The 23,100-nt window shown below is 40.0% G+C and overlaps 1 protein-coding gene across 5 annotated transcripts in view; it reads right to left on the reverse strand.

Moving 5' to 3' along the window:
* Positions 1–168: 168 nt before the first annotated feature.
* LOC121851512 (SH3 domain and tetratricopeptide repeat-containing protein 1-like) overlaps positions 169–23,100 on the reverse strand; it is a 43,991-nt gene continuing 21,059 nt past the window's right edge. For 4 of the 5 annotated variants that reach the window (XM_042345381.1, XM_042345382.1, XM_042345380.1 and 1 more), the window contains 9 exons: positions 22,568–22,701; positions 22,092–22,133; positions 19,448–21,145; positions 18,246–18,426; positions 15,960–16,110; positions 14,795–14,917; positions 13,763–13,913; positions 9,281–9,477; positions 5,544–8,633 (listed from right to left, as the gene is read on the reverse strand). In XM_042345381.1, coding sequence (XP_042201315.1) covers positions 8,376–8,633; positions 9,281–9,477; positions 13,763–13,913; positions 14,795–14,917; positions 15,960–16,110; positions 18,246–18,426; positions 19,448–21,145; positions 22,092–22,133; positions 22,568–22,701 — 2,935 coding nt within the window. In that variant the 3' untranslated portion in view covers positions 5,544–8,375. Of the gene's footprint in view, positions 211–5,543; positions 8,634–9,280; positions 9,478–13,762; positions 13,914–14,794; positions 14,918–15,959; positions 16,111–18,245; positions 18,427–19,447; positions 21,146–22,091; positions 22,134–22,567; positions 22,702–23,100 lie in introns of those variants that run through there. The other variant, XR_006085904.1, reaches the window with a different exon arrangement.

The following is a 23,100-nucleotide window of genomic DNA, read 5'->3' on the forward strand; positions in this document are numbered from 1 at the left end:
ATATAAATTGTTATTAGTGTTAAGCCTGGATCATAGCTGCATTTTCTCATCAAGTATCCAGTGTGTGAGCCCTGTGTGATGCCTGGTGGTTCAGACCTCTCTGACCAAGATAGGGCAGGGTAATGGGATTGGATGGATGGCTTGCTCTGAGACCAGATGCAGAATCAATGGGATGAACAGCCTCCTTCTGCGTTGTATATTTCTATGATTCTATGAAGAAGAAAATAAAACATTACTACATTTAGAAAATGGCTGGAAAATACAAAGGAAACTAAAATGTGTTAGAAAAACTAAAAAAAAAGAAAATTAAGTATAGAAGGTAGAATGGGGATAAGGATATGACAAAATGAATTAAGATGTGTTTTTTTTATTTTTTACTTGAAATAATGATAATCCTTGGATTCAATATAGTGCCTTTCAGGTTGGGTGGATATTCCAAAGTACTTATTTTAATTGCTTTATTTTAAATGCTTAGGTAGTTTATAATAATAATAATCCTTGATTATTTGATAGGGCGCCTTATCACGTCCTTTAGACGTCTCAAAGCTCTTTACAGAATATACTGTAAAGTGAATGGACTGCATATTTTGTGGACGAAATGCGGCAGCAATTGCGCACATCAGTGTCCCACAAACAGTCGTGGATTGAGTGACCATATTTAAAATATATACATTGCAGTAATACAGCTACTCCTGGCCTAGTATTTGAATAGCTTTATTGCTATAATATTAGTTATTAACAGCATTACAAAGCATGAACGTATAAAAGTAAATAGCACAGAGATGTGTGGCTAAGGTGATTTAGCTCACTGTTGTGGCACTCATTACAAACAGCAATGAATTCAGTGTGTAAAAACCTGCTTTACTAAAAGAAACTAATAGAAACCTAAAGTAAAATTTTGCAACTTTCTTATTTACATGTGAAAGATCAAATGTAATTCGAAAGTGTTGTTCTAGTTTATCCTGAGAATCTGCTATCAGTTTGAACTTTGTACATATTAAAATGAACACCCAATGACAAATGAAACACGGTATTGAACATTCCTTTAATCTATCTTCACGAAGTACAATATTAAAATGCCAATTTATTTCCCCAAAGGGTACATGTACATTGTTTAACATAACACTGACATATAAACATTAATGTACAACATAAATAAATCTATTAAATGATACACTTGGGTTCCAGTGCTTATTTCTTCTGCCAAAAACAAAGTTACAGTGACATTCATTGTAAAATGGAATGGTTCAGTTCTGCTACAAGTGTATGCTTTCTTTGTCTTCAATACCAAATCAGTATCAGGCTTTCTCCAGTCACATTTTTAATTAAAGGCGCTCTATAAATGTAATTTTGTTGTTGTTGTAAATTACCTTCATTTTTAAACAATTTTCCAATTAGCTGTCTGTTGTCGGGTTATTGGCCTACTGCCCACCATAGGGTAGAATTCTGCCTGATCCTGTTATAAAACCAGTGTAAAAGAGACAGACCTCAACTTTGTTGATCTTAATGAAAACATATCTCTCAACTGTTAAAAATTAAAGCTATTTAGGAACTTCTTAAGAGTTTTTTTTGTATATAATTAAAAAATATTTCTACCCTATTTAAAAAAAAGGCTGCTGTTCAATAACTCCTTGGGATTTTTAAACAAGTGTGCTCAGTTGGCAAACCTTTTGCTAAATTTTTCAAAATGGCTTTCCCTTATTAGAGCACATTCTGAATAGGATGACAACATGTACTGTTCATTAAATATCTTCATTCTTCTCTTTGGAAATTCCATTATAAGCAATGAACGAAAGAGTTAGCAAACAGAACAGTTAATACAAAAATGTTTTGTTTTACGAGCTAAACCTCTGTGTTACGCAACACAGCTAAAGAGTTCAAACTGTCCAAAGTGACCTCCTGCAACCTCAAATTCAACATGGAAGAACAAATGCTCAGCAAAAAGGCAAAGTCACAAGTTAAATATTTCTACAGCCCACTTTTTGTTCAGAATGCAGGAAGAGCATTTTATTTTTGAATAAACTAACAAAAAATGACCTAGTAATATATGGGGTACTGTCCCTAGTGCATTGAAATGTTATCTGATTTGTTTGCAATGTATGCTTTGAAAGGTCTGTATGGCCCTGTGACAAACTGTTGATAGATTTAATATTAATCACTGCATGTGAATTCTGCTGGAGCCTTGCACCTTACATCACCTTTTTTTGTGTTTTGGGGTGTAGTGTAAATGTTGTAAATGCAACATTCATAAATGTTGAAAGATCATTTGAAAGTTCTCAAGGGATTGAATTGGATGGCCAAAGAACAAGCAAATTCACACCAAGAAATATAAACACAGCATTAAACACTTGAAGTTCCAAGCAGTGATTTGACTTCTTATTACTCAATTGATCATTACAGATCCATTAGGTCTCACACTGAAATGTTAGATATATTTAAAATAGCTTGTCTGTCATGAAAAGCTTGCTCTAAGGTATAAGTTTAGCATATTTTTAAAAAAGAATTGTACTGGATTAGAAAATTCTTAAGACCGCAATCAATCAGTCTGAGCCAGAAAAATCTTTTGACAGCCATGCATTTAGGGAATAGGTGCCTGACTGCTCATTATACTAAAGTTTAAATGACTGCCTTCTCTTAAAATATCTTCGTATCTTTTCAAAGAAATTGAGGGATAGTTAATTACTATCAGGATTTATACAAGAATATGCTTTTGCTCATTTCTGTTCTAAAGCATACTGAAAAATCATTGCAAATTAAGTAAGTAATCTCTGTATGTATTGTGAGGCACTAAAAATCCCCTATCCCTGTGCATTTTCTGAAGTCTGTTCATTATTTAATGAAAGAAAATAACATTACTGGCTCCAATTTTGAAACATGGTGAAAAATGTGACGCGATAATTATCACAGTTTGAAATCTAACGTTTTCTACTATTTTGCACTATTCACCATATTAATCAGGTACATTCTGAGGTAAGTTATGCTGTGAATATCCTGATAGAATACTGAGTAGTTTTCATGTCAAAATCATTGCGTTTTAAAGTTCTATCGTTAAAAAGAGTCAGCTACGGGAGTATGGTGAAAGGGCAGGTAAGTAGGGACTGAAAGCATTGCTCTAAAGAGAGCTGGCATAGACACAATGGGCTGGAAGGCCTCTTCTCTTCTGTGTCGTACATTTCTGTGACATTTTGGCTCTAAGTTGTATCATAACTTTGGAAGATAAGGAAAGTTTAGAAAAATGAAGCAAATGACATTGTTCTTCCTCTCCACGCTCCTTTAATAACCTGATAGCAATTTACAAGTGAAAAGGCAAATGCTTGCATGTTGAACTGCTTCTTAAAGAACAGACGTTTTTTTAAAGGACGGATGGACGGACATTTGTGAAGGAAAGATAATAAGAGGTAAAGGCACCTCCGACAATGCAACCCCACCCCCCCCCACCCCAGCAATGATTAGGAGTGTCAGGCTAGACTATGTGAGTTCAAGTTCTACTGGACACAATACGACAACCTTTTGATTCAGAGTCGAGAGTGTTACCAACTAAGCCAGGTGGAACAGGCTTAAGAAGCTAAATGGATTAACTCCTCTTGTTTTAGTACCTTGGGATGTCCTCCTAATGTGAAAGCTGCTATAGAAATGTAATTTGTTAGTTGTTGTTGTTCCTATTCACCTGAAATGAGAAGGTCTTATCTTTTTTACTTTTGGAATACAAAAATACAAAGTTTACTGAACTTTAAATTAAATGGATATTTTTTAATTCTGTATTATTCAACACATCATCATGTCAATCATCAGACCTTTTTTCTGGATTTCAGTACATCAGGAACAAACATCTTGAAATTGAATATGTGTCACAAAATCTCAATGGATTTTTGGCTGATATATCAGTGAATTCACTCACTGGAAACAAATCATTATCTCAGTTATTTAAAACAAGTTAATTCAAGCATTTATGCTGAAACTAAAATGTGCTTATTGATTAGCTGGGGCATTTTGTACTTTTCAAAATGAATTGAACTTTGATAATTCACAGAAAGACCTCCAGAAATCATACAAAGCTATGCATATGTAATTGATAATTAAGTTTTGGCATTATGCACAGAACAAAAAAAAATTCTGCAAGCAAAAAATGTACATGAAACACCATATATTTGCAAAATTACATACTTTTTAAAAAAATTGGACAATTTATTCTATTTAGACATTTTGATCAGAAGAAAATTGTTATTTTATATTTTTATAACATCTGATTGAATGGCTCTAAATCAACTCAAAGGTGCTGGCACCAAGCTTAAGAATGGGCAGTGTAATAAAAACTTGGCATTTTAACTGTTCTACAAAGACAGCAATGTGCATTGCTATTAATGTCCAAATCATTTCATGGAAAACTAGCCTTCAAAGAACAGCACCTGCAGTATCTCCAAGGTTTATTGACCCAATCACTGATTTCCCTTGTTATCACTGAGCTTCTAAAATGCTTGTTCTTTCAACCATCTGAGAGTTATTCTGTGCTTGTTGATAAATTTACCAACCTTGATTGTGAGCACATTCTGTTGCTGCTGTAATAGGAAGGTGATAGGGTGGCTATGCTGAAAGGGTGATATCAAAGGGGACAAAGTGCAAGTTTCTTCTGAATCTCTCATGGCATCTCATGTGAAATGAAACATGCTATCTCTTGTGAAGAGAATTACATAAACATCTGAAAAGGAAAAATATAAGAATATAGGGAACTGACTGGAGAATGGAATTGAATGAATAGGTCTCTTACCCATTACCATGCTTAAGATATCTAAATCAAACTGAGAGTTCCATGCATCGCACCTACACATAAAATTCCAGAGATACTTATTGGAATGCAATGAACAGTCTCTCCCTGGAGGACACATCCTGCTTAGCTAATTCCAGAAAGTATTAATCGCAGATTGGCAAGAGCCAAGGCTTGGGGACCCCAGAGTGTGCAGTGGGGTACTGCTAGAATCTAACCATCTAAAACTGCATGCGTAGCTTGCCATTGAGAGCACTATCCTGCAAGCTTTCCTGCTGCTTCTCCAGCCAGGACCATCCTACCTATTAGGGCTTTGGTTTGCTGAGTGGGAGCTGAGTGGGAAGAGTCACTGTCCCTAGTAACTGGTCTGTCCTTCCAAGCCCTGACGATGAGCCAGTCTGGCTGTGCTGTCATCAGCAGTGCTGAGAGTACTGAGGACCCACTTGGCTCAGAAACTGGACTACCGTGACTGCCACAGAGGTTGGGCTCAATTCTGGCGTGCCAATACGAAACATGTCACCAGCTCCAAGGAAACCCCACTTATCTACCCACCACCACACCCCCCTCTCCACACACACACACATACATCAGGAGGATAATGACTACTTAGTCATTTGACTTTCAACAAGCACAAGTTTGAGCCCTCATAAGGTGAATGGCAGACACCAGGAAGCCTGTGCAAGCCATCTTTTTCCTTTTAAATGGCATAGCTACAAAATGACATCAAGGACAGAGCACTTCTGGACACACATTTTTTGGGACAGGAAAGGGTCTTGTTCTCTTGATAATTCAGAACTCATCTACCACCTCTTCTTACCCTCACCCCTCAATCACTTCTCTTTCCAAAAACACACCTCGTCAGCTCATGAACACCTTTATACTATTTGGTTCAAAGATTTCCCAGATATTGTAACTAATTCCACAAGAGCATTATCCTTTTATTAATATCACACATTATTTAGTGTTGAGTAAGGCTGAATATTAACATTTTCAGCCTGACTTTCTAACAAATCAGCTTGAAAGTCAGCAGCTTGAGGATTTCCAGCAATTTATGAAATGTGCGGATGAAATCAGCTGCATTTCACAATGTGATCAATGTATTATTTATCATATTGAAGACATTAAGAAACATTGCAAATATCACCTATGATGTGCCCTTCTTATCCTCTCTTAATGAAAATCTTTGGTTCCTGCCTTAATGAAAGTCTGTTGGATCAAACCCAAACTCCAAGCAGCAAATCCAAATCTAAGAAGAATTCCAAGTACTTAGTGCTGGCTTCCTATTCAGTGTTCCAGTCTTCAGCAACACGAGCAGCAGCAATGGAAAATGTGCAAACCCTCAATGCCAGATTAGCTTTGATTAATTCACTCAACAACAAACCTATACACCAATATTTCAAAAGTATCATATGATAATGTTTCTGGCATAAAAGCAACTTGGGAGCCAAACCAAAATTTGCAGAAATGTCCAAACATTCACCAGCGTGTTAGAAAGAGTTAAACACAACTGGGAGTAACCAAGTGGTGGTCTTCTACAATATTTGCCTGCCATCGGCTTTCAACAATAAAAACAAAAGTCTGCTTTATTGAATGATATAACGCATTGGGATGCCTTTTTGGTTCCTTTAGCAACCTACTTGCTGCCTAAAAGAAATGACTGGCAGCTACATTTTGTAAATAGACAAAAAAAGCAGAGTTACCCAGAGAAAATGCCAAAACTGAAATGTTTAGATCATGTAATAGACTGAGAAAATCTAAATCATTTCTCTTGTTTAGTTTAATTATACAAAGTCTTCCAAACATGAGGCCTAAGAACATTTCAATGAACCACAATTCAATTATTCTTTACATTATCGCTCAGAATGGAAACATAGATTGTGGTTGTAAGTTTCCTTGGGATAGTATTGACAGGGAAAGAATTACATCAAAACTTCAAAACTCCAGTAATCAGCATTCATTGGTAAAAGTAAAGTTTTCGGTCAGGCCTAATGTAACTAAATGTAGGTTTGTGCTATCTATAGTGAGTGTGAATATTATAAAAGATGATCATAGTAGGATTTGCACAAATAAAGGGATGAAATATACTTTTACAGATCAGCTATTATGATCAGTTTGCTTGAATCATTCTGGACGAGTCTTCTGAAACTCTTCTAAAATCCTTTGCTTCATCCCCACTCTATCTCTATTTTGAAAAGACTTTTAAAGAAGTTTCTCTTTAACTGCACCTTCGACCAGCTGCAACTTCACCCCCCACCCTCCACTGTCCCCATCTCCTTCCCAGCTCAGCCTCCCATACTGTCTTTCAAAATGCTTTGAGACACTCTCTTGACATGAAAGATGGCATATAAGTGTAAATTGTTGGTGTCAGCTCGCAAGCAGTGGTGCAGCTAAAACAACACAAACTGCAGCACTGCCACTGATGGAGACTCCTCACTTTGGCTTTGGTAGCAGTTTTGCACTATAAAGCAGGGGGCTCTGTTATTTGTGGGGCACTTGAAATCCAATTGGAAGTGGCTTCTAGGCTACCCCACAAACAAACACTGGAGGCAATGATAAATGCTTGTTTACAGAGCCATTTTCTGACCAGAAGTAATCTGAGCCCTGTGCCTGCTGCAAAATCCAGCAGTGTCATTCACACACAACTTGCTTGAAGGGACCTTGTTTTTAAAAAAAAAGAAATTCTAAGAAACAGATAACCAGCAAAATTATCTTCAGAAATTGTTAGGGTCAACCTATCCAATGTATAATGTCTGGTTAATTATCAAGTAAACTTAACGTGATTAAGTCTAATTAAGTTGATTAAGTCTAGAAGACGTGAAAAGCGCTATATCAAATGCAAGATATATATATAAATATATATTTATTATAAGTGACTTCAACACTCCAGCTTTAACAAGTCGAGAGTGTGTCATATGCTGCTGTGGTCTAGCTCATCCTTCCATGGGGGAAAATCTCAAACTTCAACTATTGTATTGCTTTCCCAGGCTGCATGCTGCAGTTGAAATTCACTCACAAAACAGTTCTACATTTCCCATTTTCCACAATTAGCAGGAGTTGTTACATGCCTTGAGTATCACACATGAAGCCAAATTGAGCAATTTCACTTATAAAGTGAAGAATGGTCTTGGCTCAACCCTGCTGAATATTGAAGATTTTCTTCTTTAACTGCAGATCCAACTGCACTCACTGCACATTAAGTATAAAGTTTTTTTTAACAATAAGCTTGTTACAACTGCCCAGCTCACAAAGGTGCAAAGTTACCAAGTTATGTACAAACACTTTCCAAGAATATATTTTTTAACAAGAATGAATATTGAACAAAGAGGCTGCGGCAAAGCTTTTATTGTTAATTAGATGTGAAGTGTGGTGGTTCTGGCTGGTATTTCAGCTGGAGGTAGGGATCAAAATGTCAGGCTATCGGTTCAGTAAATAGGCAGAGTGAGCTGAGGGCAGGGTTTGTGCAGGTGAGCTGAAAAGGAAGCTTCAATGTAGCTGCTTACCTTTCGCATCTAAAGACAATAATCAAAGTCCTGAAGCTCTGCACTTTGTTGCACTCACGATATGCAAGACCTTTCAGCAGATCACTTCAAAGCAACAGAGGAGCCACTCGTACTTAAACATGGGACTTTGAAGGCATCTCTGCTTTGGCTTTGTAATACTTGGCTGGTGACAAATTTATTCTTCGAATGTTCAGTTCAACGGCAAATGCTCTGGCTTTCTGATAGAAGTAAAGTGACATTTCGCGATCCATGAGGAAGTTATGGTAAATAGTGGCGAGTCTGGTACAGATTTTCAGCTGAGAACTCTTATTGCCCAGGTCCATGGCCGCTGCAAGGGCTAAATGATAGTAACCAGCTGCGTCATGTGGATCCTGCAAAAAACAACAGAAACGCACAGATACGGTTGACGTTAGATTGTTATTCAAACTTGTGAGTAAGAACGAATAATAATCAGTCAAAATCATGAACGCATTTAAAGCAACTCCTTTTAAAATTTAGGGGAATGTAGTAACTTCAAAGGATCACTTCAGATGAAGAAGGCTCTTCAGTCAATTTGATCTTATCCTTCCAGAAAGCTGCCATCCTTCCATTACAGGACCAAGCTTATTCTTCAACTAGTCCAACATCCTACCTGGCTATCCATTCCAGTCATTAATAAGGTGTCAATCTGTCTGAGTTCTAAATGACTTGGTTTACAAAAAAAAATTGGTTTCATCCACAAAATATACAGTCAATCCATTTTATAATATATTCTGTGAGGCGCTTTGAGACGTCTCAATGACTTGAAAAGGCACTATATCAAACGCAAGTATTATTATTATTATTATTAAAAAAGGTGGCGATAGGGAGGAGAGTGCACTGGAAAGGTCTATCCTAGAGCTAAGATAGCAATGGATAAGGATTTCATTTTAGAGCAGCTTGTACTTTTATATATTATTGGAGTTTAGTAGTTGTAATTTTGTATTTATAATAATAATATAATATTTATAAAATAATATAATAAAATATTTATTCTTACCTTGAGGTTATAGAAGGTCATGTCTCCTAGTTGTATATACACTCTGACATAGTACATGGTCTCCTCATCAAACACCAGTGGAAACGAGCAGAGGGAGAGGGCCTTCAAATAAAAGTGTTCAGCCAGCTCGCATTGCCCAAGAGACTGATGTATTATAGCCAGTCGATGGTAAGCAATGCGTTCATTCAACATATTTCCTACCAGAGAAGAAAACAGCAAATTTTACAAAAAGGGAAATATTCCATATATAATAATAATATAATAATCCTTGCATTTGATATAGCTCGAATCACATCGGAAGGACATCTCAACGTGCTTCACAGGATTTTACTGTGAAATTTAGTGACTGTGTATTTGTAGGCAAATGCAGCAGTACAATTGCACACAGCAATGTCCCACAAACAGCTGTGAAACAAATCACCAATTTTATTTGGGGGATTATTGGCCAGGACACCGGGAGAAACTCCCTTCTCGTTTGAACAGTGCCACGGGATCTTTCACGTCCACCTGAACAGGTAGACAAGACCTCGGTTTAACATGAACTGTGAAGTACTTATACAATGGACAATGCAATACCCCCTCGAGCATTGCATTGGAGTGTCAGTTTAGACTATGTGAGTTCAAATCCCAACATGGACTTGAACCCACAACATTCTGATTCAGCGGTGAGTGTTCCAGGACTGAGCCAAGCTGGCACATATTTTTTTATATATTACACCCTACATCCATCCTGGATCAGTCTAAACCCAGCTACCTTCCTTCTCAGCCCCAATCTCCTCTTTCTTGCCTTAATTGGCTCTAGTTTCCTTCTGACCTCAATGAAACCCACCACCTGCTGCCTCGACCCCCTCCCCACTAACTTGCTGGTCACCCAGCTCCCCTTCCTCTGCCCACTACTGGCTAACGTTATCAACCAGTCCCTCTCCTCCGGATCAGTGCCTGCCCCCCTCAAAACTGCTGTCATCACCCTCCTCCTCAAAAAACCTTCCCTAGATCCCTCCAACCCTAGCTACTACTGCCCTATTTCTAACCTGCCCTTCCTCGCAAAAGTCCTAGAACGCGTTGTTGCCAACCAACTTCGCGCACACCTGTCCTTCCACTCCCTCTTCGAACCCCTCCAGTCCAATTTCCGCCCTGCCCACAGTACAGAGACTGCGCTTGTGAAAGTCGCAAATGACATCCTCTCTATCTGTGACCAGGGCTCCCTCTGCCTCCTTGTCCTCCTGGACCTCTCCGCCGCATTCGACACAGTCGATCACGCCATCCTCCTTGACTGCCTTTCCTCCATCATCCACCTCAGAAGGACCGCACTCGCCTGGTTCGAATCCTACCTCACAAACCACCAGCAGTACATCTGCACAAACGGCTTCTCCTCCCGCTCTCACCCGGTTACCTGTGGGGTACCCCAAGGATCCATCCTTGGCCCCTCCTCTTTCTGATCTACATGTTCCCTCTTGGGGATGTCATCTCCAGACATGGGGCACACTTCCACATGTATGCGGATGACACCCAACCCTATTTTTCCACCTCTCTTTGCAATCCCCAGTCCCCTGATGTTCTGTCAGCCTGCCTGTCAGACCTCAGGAGCTGGATGAACGCAAATTTCCTTCAGCTGAACGTTGACAAGATGGAAGCCATACTTTTTGGCTCTTGTCAACGTCTAAAATCTCATAGGTTTCACCTCCTCCACCTACCTGACCTCCCCCAAAAATTCTCCAAACCCGTACGCAACCTAGGCGTCAGGTTCAACCCCCAATTATCCTTCCTCCCCCACATCCGGTCCCTCACCAGCACCGCTTTCTTCCATCTCCAACGCATCGCCTGTCTCTGCTAATACCTCTCTCTGAAAGCCGCTAAAACCTTGCTCCATGTCTTTGTCACCTCTCGGCTGGACTATTCAAATGCCCTCCTCACCCGTCTTCCCTTCACTACCATCCATAAAATCCAGATTATACAAAACTCTGCCGCTCGCATTCTCACCCACACCAAACTCCGCTCCCCGATTACCCCAGTCCTTGCCAGACTGCACTGGCTCCCCATCCCAGAGAGGATCGACTTCAAGATCCTCACCCTTGTCTTCCAATCCCTCCACTCTCTGACCTCCTCTCTCCTCAAAACAGTGCCCATTGTCGTCGTTCCTATGGGTCTGGCATCCTCCTTGTCTCCCGAGTCCTCCGCTCCACCCTCGGCAGCCGTATCTTCAGCCACTATGCCCCGAGGCTCTTAAAATCCCTTCCTCACTCCCTTCGCCTCTGCCCCTCTCTTCCTATTTTCAGGTCTCGGCTGAAGACCTTTCTTTTCGACTGCACCTTTGATCACCTTCCTCCCCCTCCCCCTGGCTCGGCACCGGGATCTGTTATTGTGAAGCTCTCTGAGATCTCGTCCAGCGTGCTGTTGTTGACCTAAGTTTCACTGTACATTTCAATGGCTTTTCCTGGTAACTGATTCAATGAGTTTATCACCTTGCGTGCAAAACAATTTGCCTGACTTCCTTTCTCATTCCTAACCATCTCATTTTGAAACTTTTGTCTGAATCCTTCAAATAGTGAACAATTTGTCTGGATCAATTTGTCCATTTCCTTCTCAAGCATAAAAGTCGATTCACTTGTCATTACAGCTGAATGAAGCACCAGTGCTATAATTAAAATAGAACTAGCTAAGTGTGGAGCTAAAACCTCTATCAATGAAATCATATGAAGCAGTGGGTCTCACAGGTCAATGGGAACAAATTATTTTGCTAATTGAGAGCAGTTCATTTTAAATCTTGGCATTTCTTTGACCATTAGTTAAAAAAAATTGACCTTCACTGTGTGGAATTAAAATGGGAAAAACCTTATTAAATGCTCATACCACAAGGCTGGTACATTTACCAATCGTAGAAGAATCAACCTGTAACCCTGGATGAGCTTGTAGGGTTGATAATGTACACAGACCAGATAATCAATCAAATGAATGTTTTACATGGTGAATTTTAAACAATCTTCACTCAGTTAGTCTCAAGATCACAGGCAGGAATCAATTAGTTTCAAGACCACAATCGTATTTGTGAAACTGCTTTCTGGTCAGCATTAAAAAGTGAAGAATGTAGAACTTTCTTCTCTTCCATTACAGAATATCTGAGTGAGAGCCAAGAATGCAGTAACCTTAGGTTGAATTAATTGCTCAATTTATCTAAAGGTTGCTCCTTCTTGATTTGCTGACGTCAGTTAAGTAACTCCCACTAAAACTAATCCTAACAGCAAACGAATCATTGCGAACATGTTACAATTGGAATGAGTTAGCCATGAAAGTTTTGGTGGTTGAAAAAACAATTGAACTGGAAAAAAACATAGGTACATAGCAACATGAGAAGGCCATTCAGCCCCTTGAGCCTGTTCCGCCATTCTATAAGATCATGGCTGATCTGTACCTCAACTCCAATTACCCACCCTTGCCTTGATACCCTCACCTAACAAATATCTGTCCATCTCAGTCTTGAAAATTTTAATTTTTCACAGCCATTTGAGAAGAGGGTTCCAAATTTCCACTAACGTTTGTGTGAAAAATTAATTCTGGTGAATCTGCAGTGCACCCCTTCCAGAGTCAATGTATGCTTCCTGAGGTGCGATGTCCACTCACAACGTAACTTGGGTTTTCTGAATGGAAATCCCTTGAATCTCAGGTCTGAGGGGATATGGACTGAGCTGAGGTCTCGCAGTTGACATGAGGTACAGCAGTTTCACTGTAGAAAACTTAAGCACATTGCGGATTCTCTTTCCAACGGTTACACCAACAGAATGCTTTTCCAACACCATTATATGGAAAGACAACAACAAATTGCACTTATATGGTACCTTTCACGCAGGAGAACATCTCAAAGCACTTTGCAGAGACTCATGAGAGTTTTAAATATTTGAGCATCTTAAGTAGAGATGATCTTTGCCCTGACAACTTGAGGAGAAGGGATGGAAGTGGAATTAGTACGATATGCAGATGGCTCTGGTTGGGTACTTGCACCATCACAGACACAACAGGTCAAATGGCCTCCTTCTGAACGGTAAACATACTAGGATTCATTACATTCTGTGGTTCTATTATGAAAACATAAACATATGTATTAAAGGGTGAACTAAAAGTATTATTAAAGAGTGCAGATCCCTGACTGTGCACCGTTGGAAAAAGAATCCGCAATGTGCTTAGGTTTTCTACAGTGAAACTGCTGTACCTCATGTCAACTGTGAGACCTCAGCTCAGTCCATATCCCCTCAGACCTGAGATTCAAGGGATTTCCATTCATAAAACCCAAGTTACGTTGTGAGTGGGCATTGCACCTCAGGAACGATATATTGACTCTGGAGGGGGTGCACTGCAGATTCACCAGAATTAATTTTTCACGCAAAGGGTAGTGGAAATTTGGAACCCCCTCCCCAATTTGCTATACAAATTTAATTTGTTGTTTGTTGTTGTTGTTGAATTGGAAAGAAAGAGAAAGATCTCGGTTACCCAGGGACACGCTGAGTGCCAGAGCAGTTTGGGCAAATTCCAGGGCTTCTGCGTAGCTCTTCCCATGCATCAGTAGTTCTGTCAGCTTGTTGCAGAGTCGGAGCTCTACATTTGTGTTTTCACTCTTAATGGCAAGTGGAAGCGCTCGATCCTGGAACACACAAGGGAGATCTCTGAAGCAATTTGTTACAGCTGATTTCAGTGTAACATAGAAACCAGACAGAAACCATTCAGACTTCAGTGCAGTCATCACTGTAAGATGTCTCGTCTCTCATGACCCATGAAATCTATAACATTTGCTATATCAATGTATAGTCTTAAGACTGACTCAACCTTTTTTTCCCCAAAAAGAGTATTTTTTTAACAGGGATCTTTCTCTCTCTTAAGATCAAATCAATCATTTTAGACATGAACCCAATCCTTGTTTCCTAATGGCTTGGCTGATATTGCCACAGTGAAGCTAAGTCATACACAATCCCTGGTTCAATGTTTAGATTCGGCTGAGTTAGCTGAGCCCACCCAGTGCAATAATAGGTGTGCTGGAATCTAGAATTGGCCTGACTGTGCTACAGAGTGGAGAGGGAGGGGAACATCGGAAAAGGATAATATCTGTCTGTATTTTAATATCTATGTTTCTACAGATATTTGGAATCAAAGCAGGCAAAAGATCTGGAAATGGATAAAATGTTCAAAATCTTAGTTCTCACATACAAACAAAAATGAATTCCATTTGCAGAGTGTGATGTGATACCTGAGTGAACTTCACTTTAGATTGTTTTGTAGCTTTAATATAATATAATAATCCTTGTATTTAATATAGCATCTTATCACATCTTCGAGACGTCTCAAAACACTTCACAGAATGTGCTGTAAAGTGAATTTACCGTATATTTTGTGGGCGAAACATTTACACATGATTAACCGGACCTACAAACACAACCTTCCAACTGATAAATTAAACACAATTCTACAACAGTTTAGATTTAAAGAACATCAGGTAGCCAAAGCAGAATATACATAGACAGCACTTACCCTATAAAAGGATATGGCTTTCTCTCTTTCCCAGGATCCATTAAAAAATACATCTCCTGCTGCTTCAAAAACTTCCAGTGCAAAGTCTAATTTTTCCGTACTGACAGCAGCATCATGTGCAACCTTAAATTGTTATTAAACAATGAGCAGCATTATTGTGGAGAAATCACAATGAGGCTCTTACTGAGCTTTTTAGGTATTGAGCATCTGTAAACTATTGATATAAGGCTAGGTTATATAATGCACTGCTAAATATAAGCTACATTTAACAACAGATAGAACACAGCACACATCATGACTTCCAAAAGTAACATGTCTGCAAAACAGCAGGAATATAGATCACAAAATCAGTTCGGATGAAGAAGGCTTGTCAGCCCATCTGATCTCATTCTTCCAAAAAAAGCAACGACCCTACTGTTTTCTCATCAGAGCACCAGGCTGTTTTGCTTAAATTAAAAGGGATCAGAGTATTTAATTCTAGTAGGGGAGCGAGCAGCAGCACAAACACAATAGGCCATGTGGCCTCTTTGTGTGCTAAACACTTTCTATAGTTCCATGATCAACAATTTTGCAGTCAAGATATGAAGTGGTGGTTGAGGCAGAATCCATATTGGCCTTCAAGAGCGAACTAGATAAATATTTTAAAAAGAGTCAGCAATGGGGATATGGGGAAAGGGCAGGTAAATGGGACTGAAAGGATTGCTCTTAAGGCAGCCAACATAGACAAAATGGACAAAGTGGCCTTCTTATATGCCCTAAATGTCTATGGTTCTATGGAAATAGTATTGATAAGTGTTTGATATGCAGTAGATACTGATTATACCTCCACAATACTAAACGCTGCACAACCACAAGAATTAAATTGGATATATTTTTATAAATTTATGGCACAGCCTATCGGGTCTGTACTGACGTCATCAAGGGCAATCCTTTCAGTCCCACTTACCTGCCTTTTTCCATATCCTTGTAGCTGACTCTGTTTAATAGAACCTGCAGTATACTACACAAAATAATCCTTAATCATTAATAGATTTGACAGCCTTGTCATGATAAATAGATATAATATACAACGATTGATGTTAATGACCTTCCAAGCCTTGTTTAAACTGAGCTGGATGGAAAGTCACTGGCACTCACCCATGTGCCTTTTGTAGTTTCTCATTACCTGTATGTAGAGGTCCACTAATTCATTCTCTCTCAGAATGTAGTAAATCTTCCCTGCTTGAAGCCAGGCATAAGCTTCCTGCTCTTTTTTCTTCAGATCAATGAAGATTCCAAGGCTCCTTTTGGTATATTCCAGAGCTGACCGAAATGCTCTGAGTTCACAAAGATAAACAGAGTTAGAACTGGATGGCAGGGTGGATTATCTGACCAAGAGCCAAGGCTTGGGCACTGCCTGGCAAGCTTTCCTATTGCTTCTCCAGCTGGGACCATCCCACCAGTTAGAGCTTGGGCTTGCAGGGTTAATGGGAGCTGAGTGGGAAGAGTCCCTGCCCCCAATGACTAGTCTTCCCTTCCAAATCCTGCCGATGAGCCAGCCTGGCTGTGCCATCAGCAGTACCCTGGGGTACTGTGGACCGGCTTGGCCCATGAACTGAACAACCGAGACTGCTCAATTCCAACATTCTGTTGCTAAACATGTCACCTCGAAGCCAATTCAACTCCAAGGAGACCATCTGCTGAGCACTGTTCTGCTCTGTTCAGTAAATGTAATTGATTTGTCCCTTTGTAAAGCAATGTTATAAATATATTTTAATCTTATATTGATAATGTCATGGCATTATATCACTGCATACACAGGGTCAATCTCCCTAAACTACAGAACAGTGAGGAATAACAAATTCTATATGTATCACGGCAGACCCTCTGGAACTCCCTTGGATTCTGATTTCAGCTCTGACTTCAGAGCTGTGTGCAGTTCAGATGTTTGGCCACAGAATGGCCAAATTCCTTTTGCAACTGCTGCAATTTAGACCCTAGTAACTACAAAGGAAATCTTCCTACCATTTGCACACAAATAACAAAACCAATCAGAACTATGCTATTCGCCGACAAAACAGACAAAACAGTAAAACCTGTGAAACATTTTCAGTTGCACTCCTGATATGAAAAGAACTAGATCAAATGCATGGACTATTATTATTATCTGAAATCTTCAAGACATTAGTGGGTAGAAATTCCACCCAGGTCCAGGCAAGCATTTTTCTCTTAGCGTTTCTGAGCATACAAACTTTTGATAATTCTTAATTTTGATTTAAAGCCAATTTTCTTGCCTCTTTGACAAACTACCAAAATACCAAAAAAAGCTTCAAAATTAAGAATGAATTTAAGAATCGTTAAAGGAATTGCATGTTTTAAAATGCTGAGAAAAAGATGTCGTAAGCCTATACCCAGACAGAAATATTCCCTCAGATACCATTTCCCCCTTGGTGACATCATCCACAGACATCGGGTTAACTTCCACACGTATGCAGATGACACCCAACTCTACCTCTCTGCCTCCACACTTGACTCCAGGACCACTGCTATCCTGACAGAATGTCTGTCAGACATCAAGTCCTGGATGAGAAATAACTTTCTTCAGTTGAACGTCAACAAGATGAGGCTCTCCTGATTGGCTCCCGTCAGCGCCTCCACACCTCAGACGCTGACAGTATCACCATCCATGGTTACACACTCCACCTCACTGAGCAAGTCCGGAACCTTGGGGTCTTGTTCGACCCTCAACTATCCTTTCTCTCTCACATTCGCGCCATGACCCGTTCTGCCTTCCCCCACCTCCGCAACTTTGCCCGGCTCCAACACTGTCTCACACCACAGGCCACCGAAACCCTCATACACGTCTTCATTACATCGAGGATCGACTACGCAAACTCACTGCTTGTCGGCCTCCCCAACTCCTCTCTCCACAGGCTGCAGATCATCCAGAACTCTGCAGCTCGTGTCCTACACCAGGCTCTGCGACCCTATCACCCCCATCCTTGCCCAACTCCACTGGCTTCCCATCACACAGAGGATACAGTTCAAGATCCTGGTTCTCACCTTCAAAGCCCTCTATCGTCTTTCTCCCTCCTACCTCTGCGACCTCCTAACCCCCTACCACCCTGTTCACTTCATCCGCTCAGCAGGCTCAGGCCTGTTTCATGTCCCCGCATTGCTTACCACACTATCAGCGGACGGGCGTTCCACTCTCCACCCACCCCTGGAACTCCATTCCGCAATCCCTCTGTCTCGCCCCCTCCCTTGTCATCTTCAAGACCCACCTCAAGACCCTCCTCTTCGATCATGCTTTCGATCTCCCTGCTTCCCCCCCGCCCTCCCTCCTCCCCCAGCCCAACCCTCAGCTCAGGTCTGAAACTCTGAATGTCCAGTGTCTTGGGACGTCCTCCCGATATGAAAGGCGTTATACAAATGTAATTTTGCTGTTGTTGTTGTTCAATCTATCCCATACCGTTCCGTTCCCAGAGAGAGGTAGAGCTGGCTGATGTTCTGCAGGACATGGCCTTCCTGTTCCTTGTCTGCCAGCTTGCGAGTAAGGGAAAGCAGAAACTCATTGTAAATGATGCATTGGGCCTCGTTCGGGAAATCAGAACTGTAAAACTGGCAGAGCAACTGTGTGACTTGTACTTGGCCTAGATTCAAGGAGAAAAACTGAAGCAATAAGTATAGAAAGTGCTTGGTTAGAGCTTTCCCCCATTTCTAATCATTTCCCTGGACTTAGGCTTTCTTTTAAGTGAATGTGCTCCATTGTTTTGATAGGTGGAGGAGCCAGACAGGTAGGGAGGGAAAGAGCTCTTACTTTATGCACAAGTTAATCAGTATCACAGATTTTATCCAATGTACTTCTTGGGGAGTCTGTGTGTGAAGTGTTTTGAGACATCCTCCAAAGTGAAATGCGGTATATAAATGTAAATTGTTATTGTTGTTGAGTTACTGCAGTGACATTTTGGTTTTACTGTATTGTCAATGACAAAAAGCGCTTTTTATTCTTTTTCTAATTACAGTATAATGTTCCTCTGACTTGGTACAACTACGAGCGCAATACAAATCCTAATGATTTACAATGGATCATTCAAACCTTGATGTGAGCTTGTAATCAGTCTCCCTGACAGGTCATTTAATTTTCATTGCTACATTGTGATAAGAATTCAGATAACTTATAAAGAAAAACAATCTTTCATTAACTGACTAAATATACCATATCTCCGTATTTTATATTATCACAGCAGTATAACTTAATATTATAACAACAAACATGTTTTTACTTGTTTCCAAGTCAGGAGATTTACAGTATTTTGTGCTGTGTGTCTGGATGTTTAAGATACAGGATTGAACCTTCAGTAAAAAGAATCTTTTTTTTTCATGAGACTCCTTTTTTTTCTCCTGTTACCTGATTATTTAAGACCTTGGTATTATAGCTCAATTCCAAATAACCTGCATTACTATAACGATGCATTTGTTCAGGATTTCACAACAGAATGAATTTACTGTTGGCATAATAAACCCCTGTAGTGTGTAAACTTTTGCCAAGCCCTCTCCCAACTTGACTGATTGCCAAAGTGAGCAAATGACCTGCAGAGGCTTCTAGAATAAATCAAAATACACTATATGTGGATATCAATTTTTCTTTAAAAAAGTCAATATGGTACTTACTTTCAATAAGATTCCCTTTCAATGCAATCAGAAGTGCCCATTCATAATAAAATATCCCTTTGTCTTTTAATTGCTGATCAATATAATATTGTCCCAGCACAATCAGAACGTGAATAAAATTCTCATCAGAGGTAACGTTTGGTAGTTCAGAGAAAAGATGAATTGACTTTAATATCAATTGTTCAGACAGACTGTAGGCCTTTGACCAGAGACAAAGGAATCCAAAATTGGCCTGGGCAATGGCTTGGTTAAATTTCAGGCCTGTCTCCACAGAGATAGACAAAGCTTGACGGTAGTTCTCAGCAGCTTCCTTGACGTTGTTCACTCTTCTCTTAGCTATAGCGAGCATATTGTAAACAACCCCCCGCTGTACAGGACTATCCCGAACGTACTCCAACAACATGTTCAAAAGGACAATAGCCTTAGAGGGCTGACTATTCAGAATGTGCAAACATGCAAGGGAAATTTGTGCGTCAATCACTTCCTCAGTACCAACAGAGGCTTCTGTGTTAATGGCTTCTGTCATGTAAAGAACTGCTTTGCTGTAGACTTTGTGGTGTTTGTAGATTTCTGACAAACTGAGGTAAATAGTTCGACAAATATTGTCCTGTTCAGGTCTGCTTGCTAAGGTAAGTGCCCGTTTAAGGTAAGTTGCTACCTGTGTTGGAATCACATGAATGGCTCCCCCTGATCCACACAGCTTTGAGGCATCTATCATAACAAAGTTTGTGCTTTTCAAACAATCCACTAACGTCCTACCGTGCTGTGAGCATGAAAGCTTTGCACAGCTCAGAGCAAGGTTTGGCAAACATTTTTGACTGTACAATGATCCAAGGGAAAAGTGAAAGTCCAAAGAAGTGGTGTTTCCTACCATGAAACTATTTTTCAAAAACTGCAGTCGTTCAATGAAAGGCAATGCATCTTCATACTGTTTAAGATGTATGTAAAGCTTAGTTAGAAGAAAACATGCCCTGGCTTCAACAATCTGATTTTTGTTCAATACGGCATGCCTTAAAACATATTTAAGGATTTCAGACTCCATATCTGTGCTACAGATATAATCTGGAATTCCCAGTAGCAAGGCTGCTATCTTCTCAAAAACAGAGGTGCATTTTTCTTTGTTATTCTGCTTGAGGTACGTGGCGACAAGGTTCGTGTACACAGCAATTGATAGAAACAGATCTGCAAATTCCCCTTTCAGCAAACTTATTGCCTCTTCAAAATACACTCTGGCCTGTGAGAATTTGTGCTTCTTGGCGCACATTCGGCCCAACAGAAGACAGACACGTGTTTGGGCCCACTGCATTCGTTGCTTTCTTGCTGCCTCTCTCGCTACCTCAAGGTAATGTACCACTTCCTCCTCGTCACTGTAGCCATGAAAAGTGGACTTCAGAAAAGAAAAGCAGGAGTCGTAAAGTTTTTTAAAGTGTTTGCTGTATCCCTTGCTGTTCAAAAAAAGCAACAAAGGGTAAAAGGTTTCAGGGTTGTCCAAGCCCTCTGTGTGGTTGATACAGAAACACTGTTCTTCTGCTTCCTCAGACACCAGTGTTGAATCGTTGTCAGCAACGAAAGAGCCCTTTCTAGTAGCCTGGCTCCTATTGTTTGATATGCTGCACTGTGTACCTTCTGAGCTGTTTATAGGTCCTTTGAGCTGAGCTTTCATCAAATCCATTTCTTTAACACTTGGAATGTGTTGCTCTGTTGTGCAAAAATAATAGTTATTTACAGCAAGTGGACATGTGCATCATTAGATCTAAGAAGCGGTGCCACTAAATCTTTAATTCCATTAAATTCTATGGAATACCCAGTAATGCTTTGTGTCAAACTGTGGAAAATTTAATAAAAAAATTTTTTCCTTTATTTTCTTTCCTTTTCCTCCTCCCTTTCTCTGATGATGTGGTGCCTTTTCCCTCCCCCTGGCTCGGCATTGGTCTCTGCCAGTGTTAAGTACTCCGAGACGCCGTCCGGCATGAAAGGCGCTATATAAATGCAAGTTGTTGTTGTTGCTTTCTTGTTGGGGCAGGGTTCAATAGGCACTGGGACCCCATTGGTACTTCAGTCATGTGGTTATTCTTTGTCGACAATTTATTTTTACAGTGGGATCTAGTTAACATGGGAATTTTATTATAAGCTGAGTTACGTCAGTGTTCTGTGAAGTGGTCCTGAGTCACCACAATCGGAGGCTCCTTCCCTCCCAATAACTGTGGTTTGGGCCTGAGAATGTCAACATTGCCTCTGGTATTTTGAATGGTGGAGCATAGTGTCTCAGTGCTGGTTTGTGGAATACCAACTACCCAATCGGTGTCACTGAGACCAAGACCAGCTATGGGATTCGCACCTTTGAGGAGCAAACCTGCTGCTGTGAGTTCTATGGTAGGAGGAGATCAACAAAATAACTCTCATTGTTTTTGTTGGTAGTTTTTTTGACTATTCTACAGCCAGCCAGCCGATTTGCACACAGCAGAATGAAACACTGCAACATCAGGACTCATTAGAATGTCAGTCTAGATTATGAGCTCCGATCGTGGGACTTGAACCCAAAACCTTCTGACCCAAAGGCAAGAGTGCTAGCAACTGAGCCAGGCTGACAAAGACATTTTAAGTTAAGAGCTGAATTATATTATGCAGATTGTTATTTTATTACCTTTTCCATCCTCGTACTGTGGGTTCAATGGCCCTAATTTGTCTGGATTCAGAAATGAAACAAAAATTAGAATAGCCAGTGAAATATATTTACTTCATTTAATAACAATAGTCCTTGCATTTGATGTAGCGTCTCATCAAGTCATTGAAATGGCCAAAATTGTTTCACAGGATTTACTGTAAAGTTATTGTGACTGTGAACACAGCAGCCACTTTCCATACAATAATTTGTAGAAGAGACTTAAATAACTTTCAAAGCAAATTTGTGACTTTTCTGTAATTTTACAGCAAAGGGTAAAACATTGGTTACGGACAATCTTTACTTTACCCTGCGTGAAGGGCACAATATAAATGTTGTTATTTAACAAACAACCTGCCCGCAGCGATCAGTAGCTTCAGTGGTATTTTTCTGACCCTTCAAGAACCAAATACAGTACTGTAATGTAAGACTAGTCACATTGTTGCAGGTTGACTCACCCATTTGATATACATTACTGATGTCTGTCCGTGTCAGTTGCTTTAGCAACTTCATGGAATCTTCTTCGTTGAACTTTTCTTGCTCGGTGAAAAAGGAGCTTTCTGCTTCATCAATGAACAACAGATCATTTGTCCTACGAAAAGATGGTAAATCTTTGGTAACACTGTCTGTCTGAAGCTGGTTTAAATCTTAATGAACTGCAGAACTGGCAGCACTGTCATACATTTATTCAAATTGGGACACATATCTTATTAAATCATATCAATCTTACTAGCACTCACTCACTCCTATATCCACATACACAGATATCGGTACCTTCGATAGGATCACCTTTAAATTCTTTCATACCCTAGCACACCCTCCCACTATCTCCAGCTCTGTGATTTCTCCAACTCGAGCAGAAGCAGGTGCGAGCAGAACTCCAACAACAATATCTCTGAAGCTTTAAGTTATTTTAGATCTTGTCTTCCAATTTTCTTAGTGAATTCTGATTTCTTATCTTAAATCCATCAAATATTTTAAATAAAATATT

This window comes from Callorhinchus milii, unplaced genomic scaffold, assembly GCF_018977255.1.
Source record: "Callorhinchus milii isolate IMCB2004 unplaced genomic scaffold, IMCB_Cmil_1.0 Scaffold44, whole genome shotgun sequence".
Lineage (NCBI taxonomy): Eukaryota > Metazoa > Chordata > Chondrichthyes > Chimaeriformes > Callorhinchidae > Callorhinchus > Callorhinchus milii.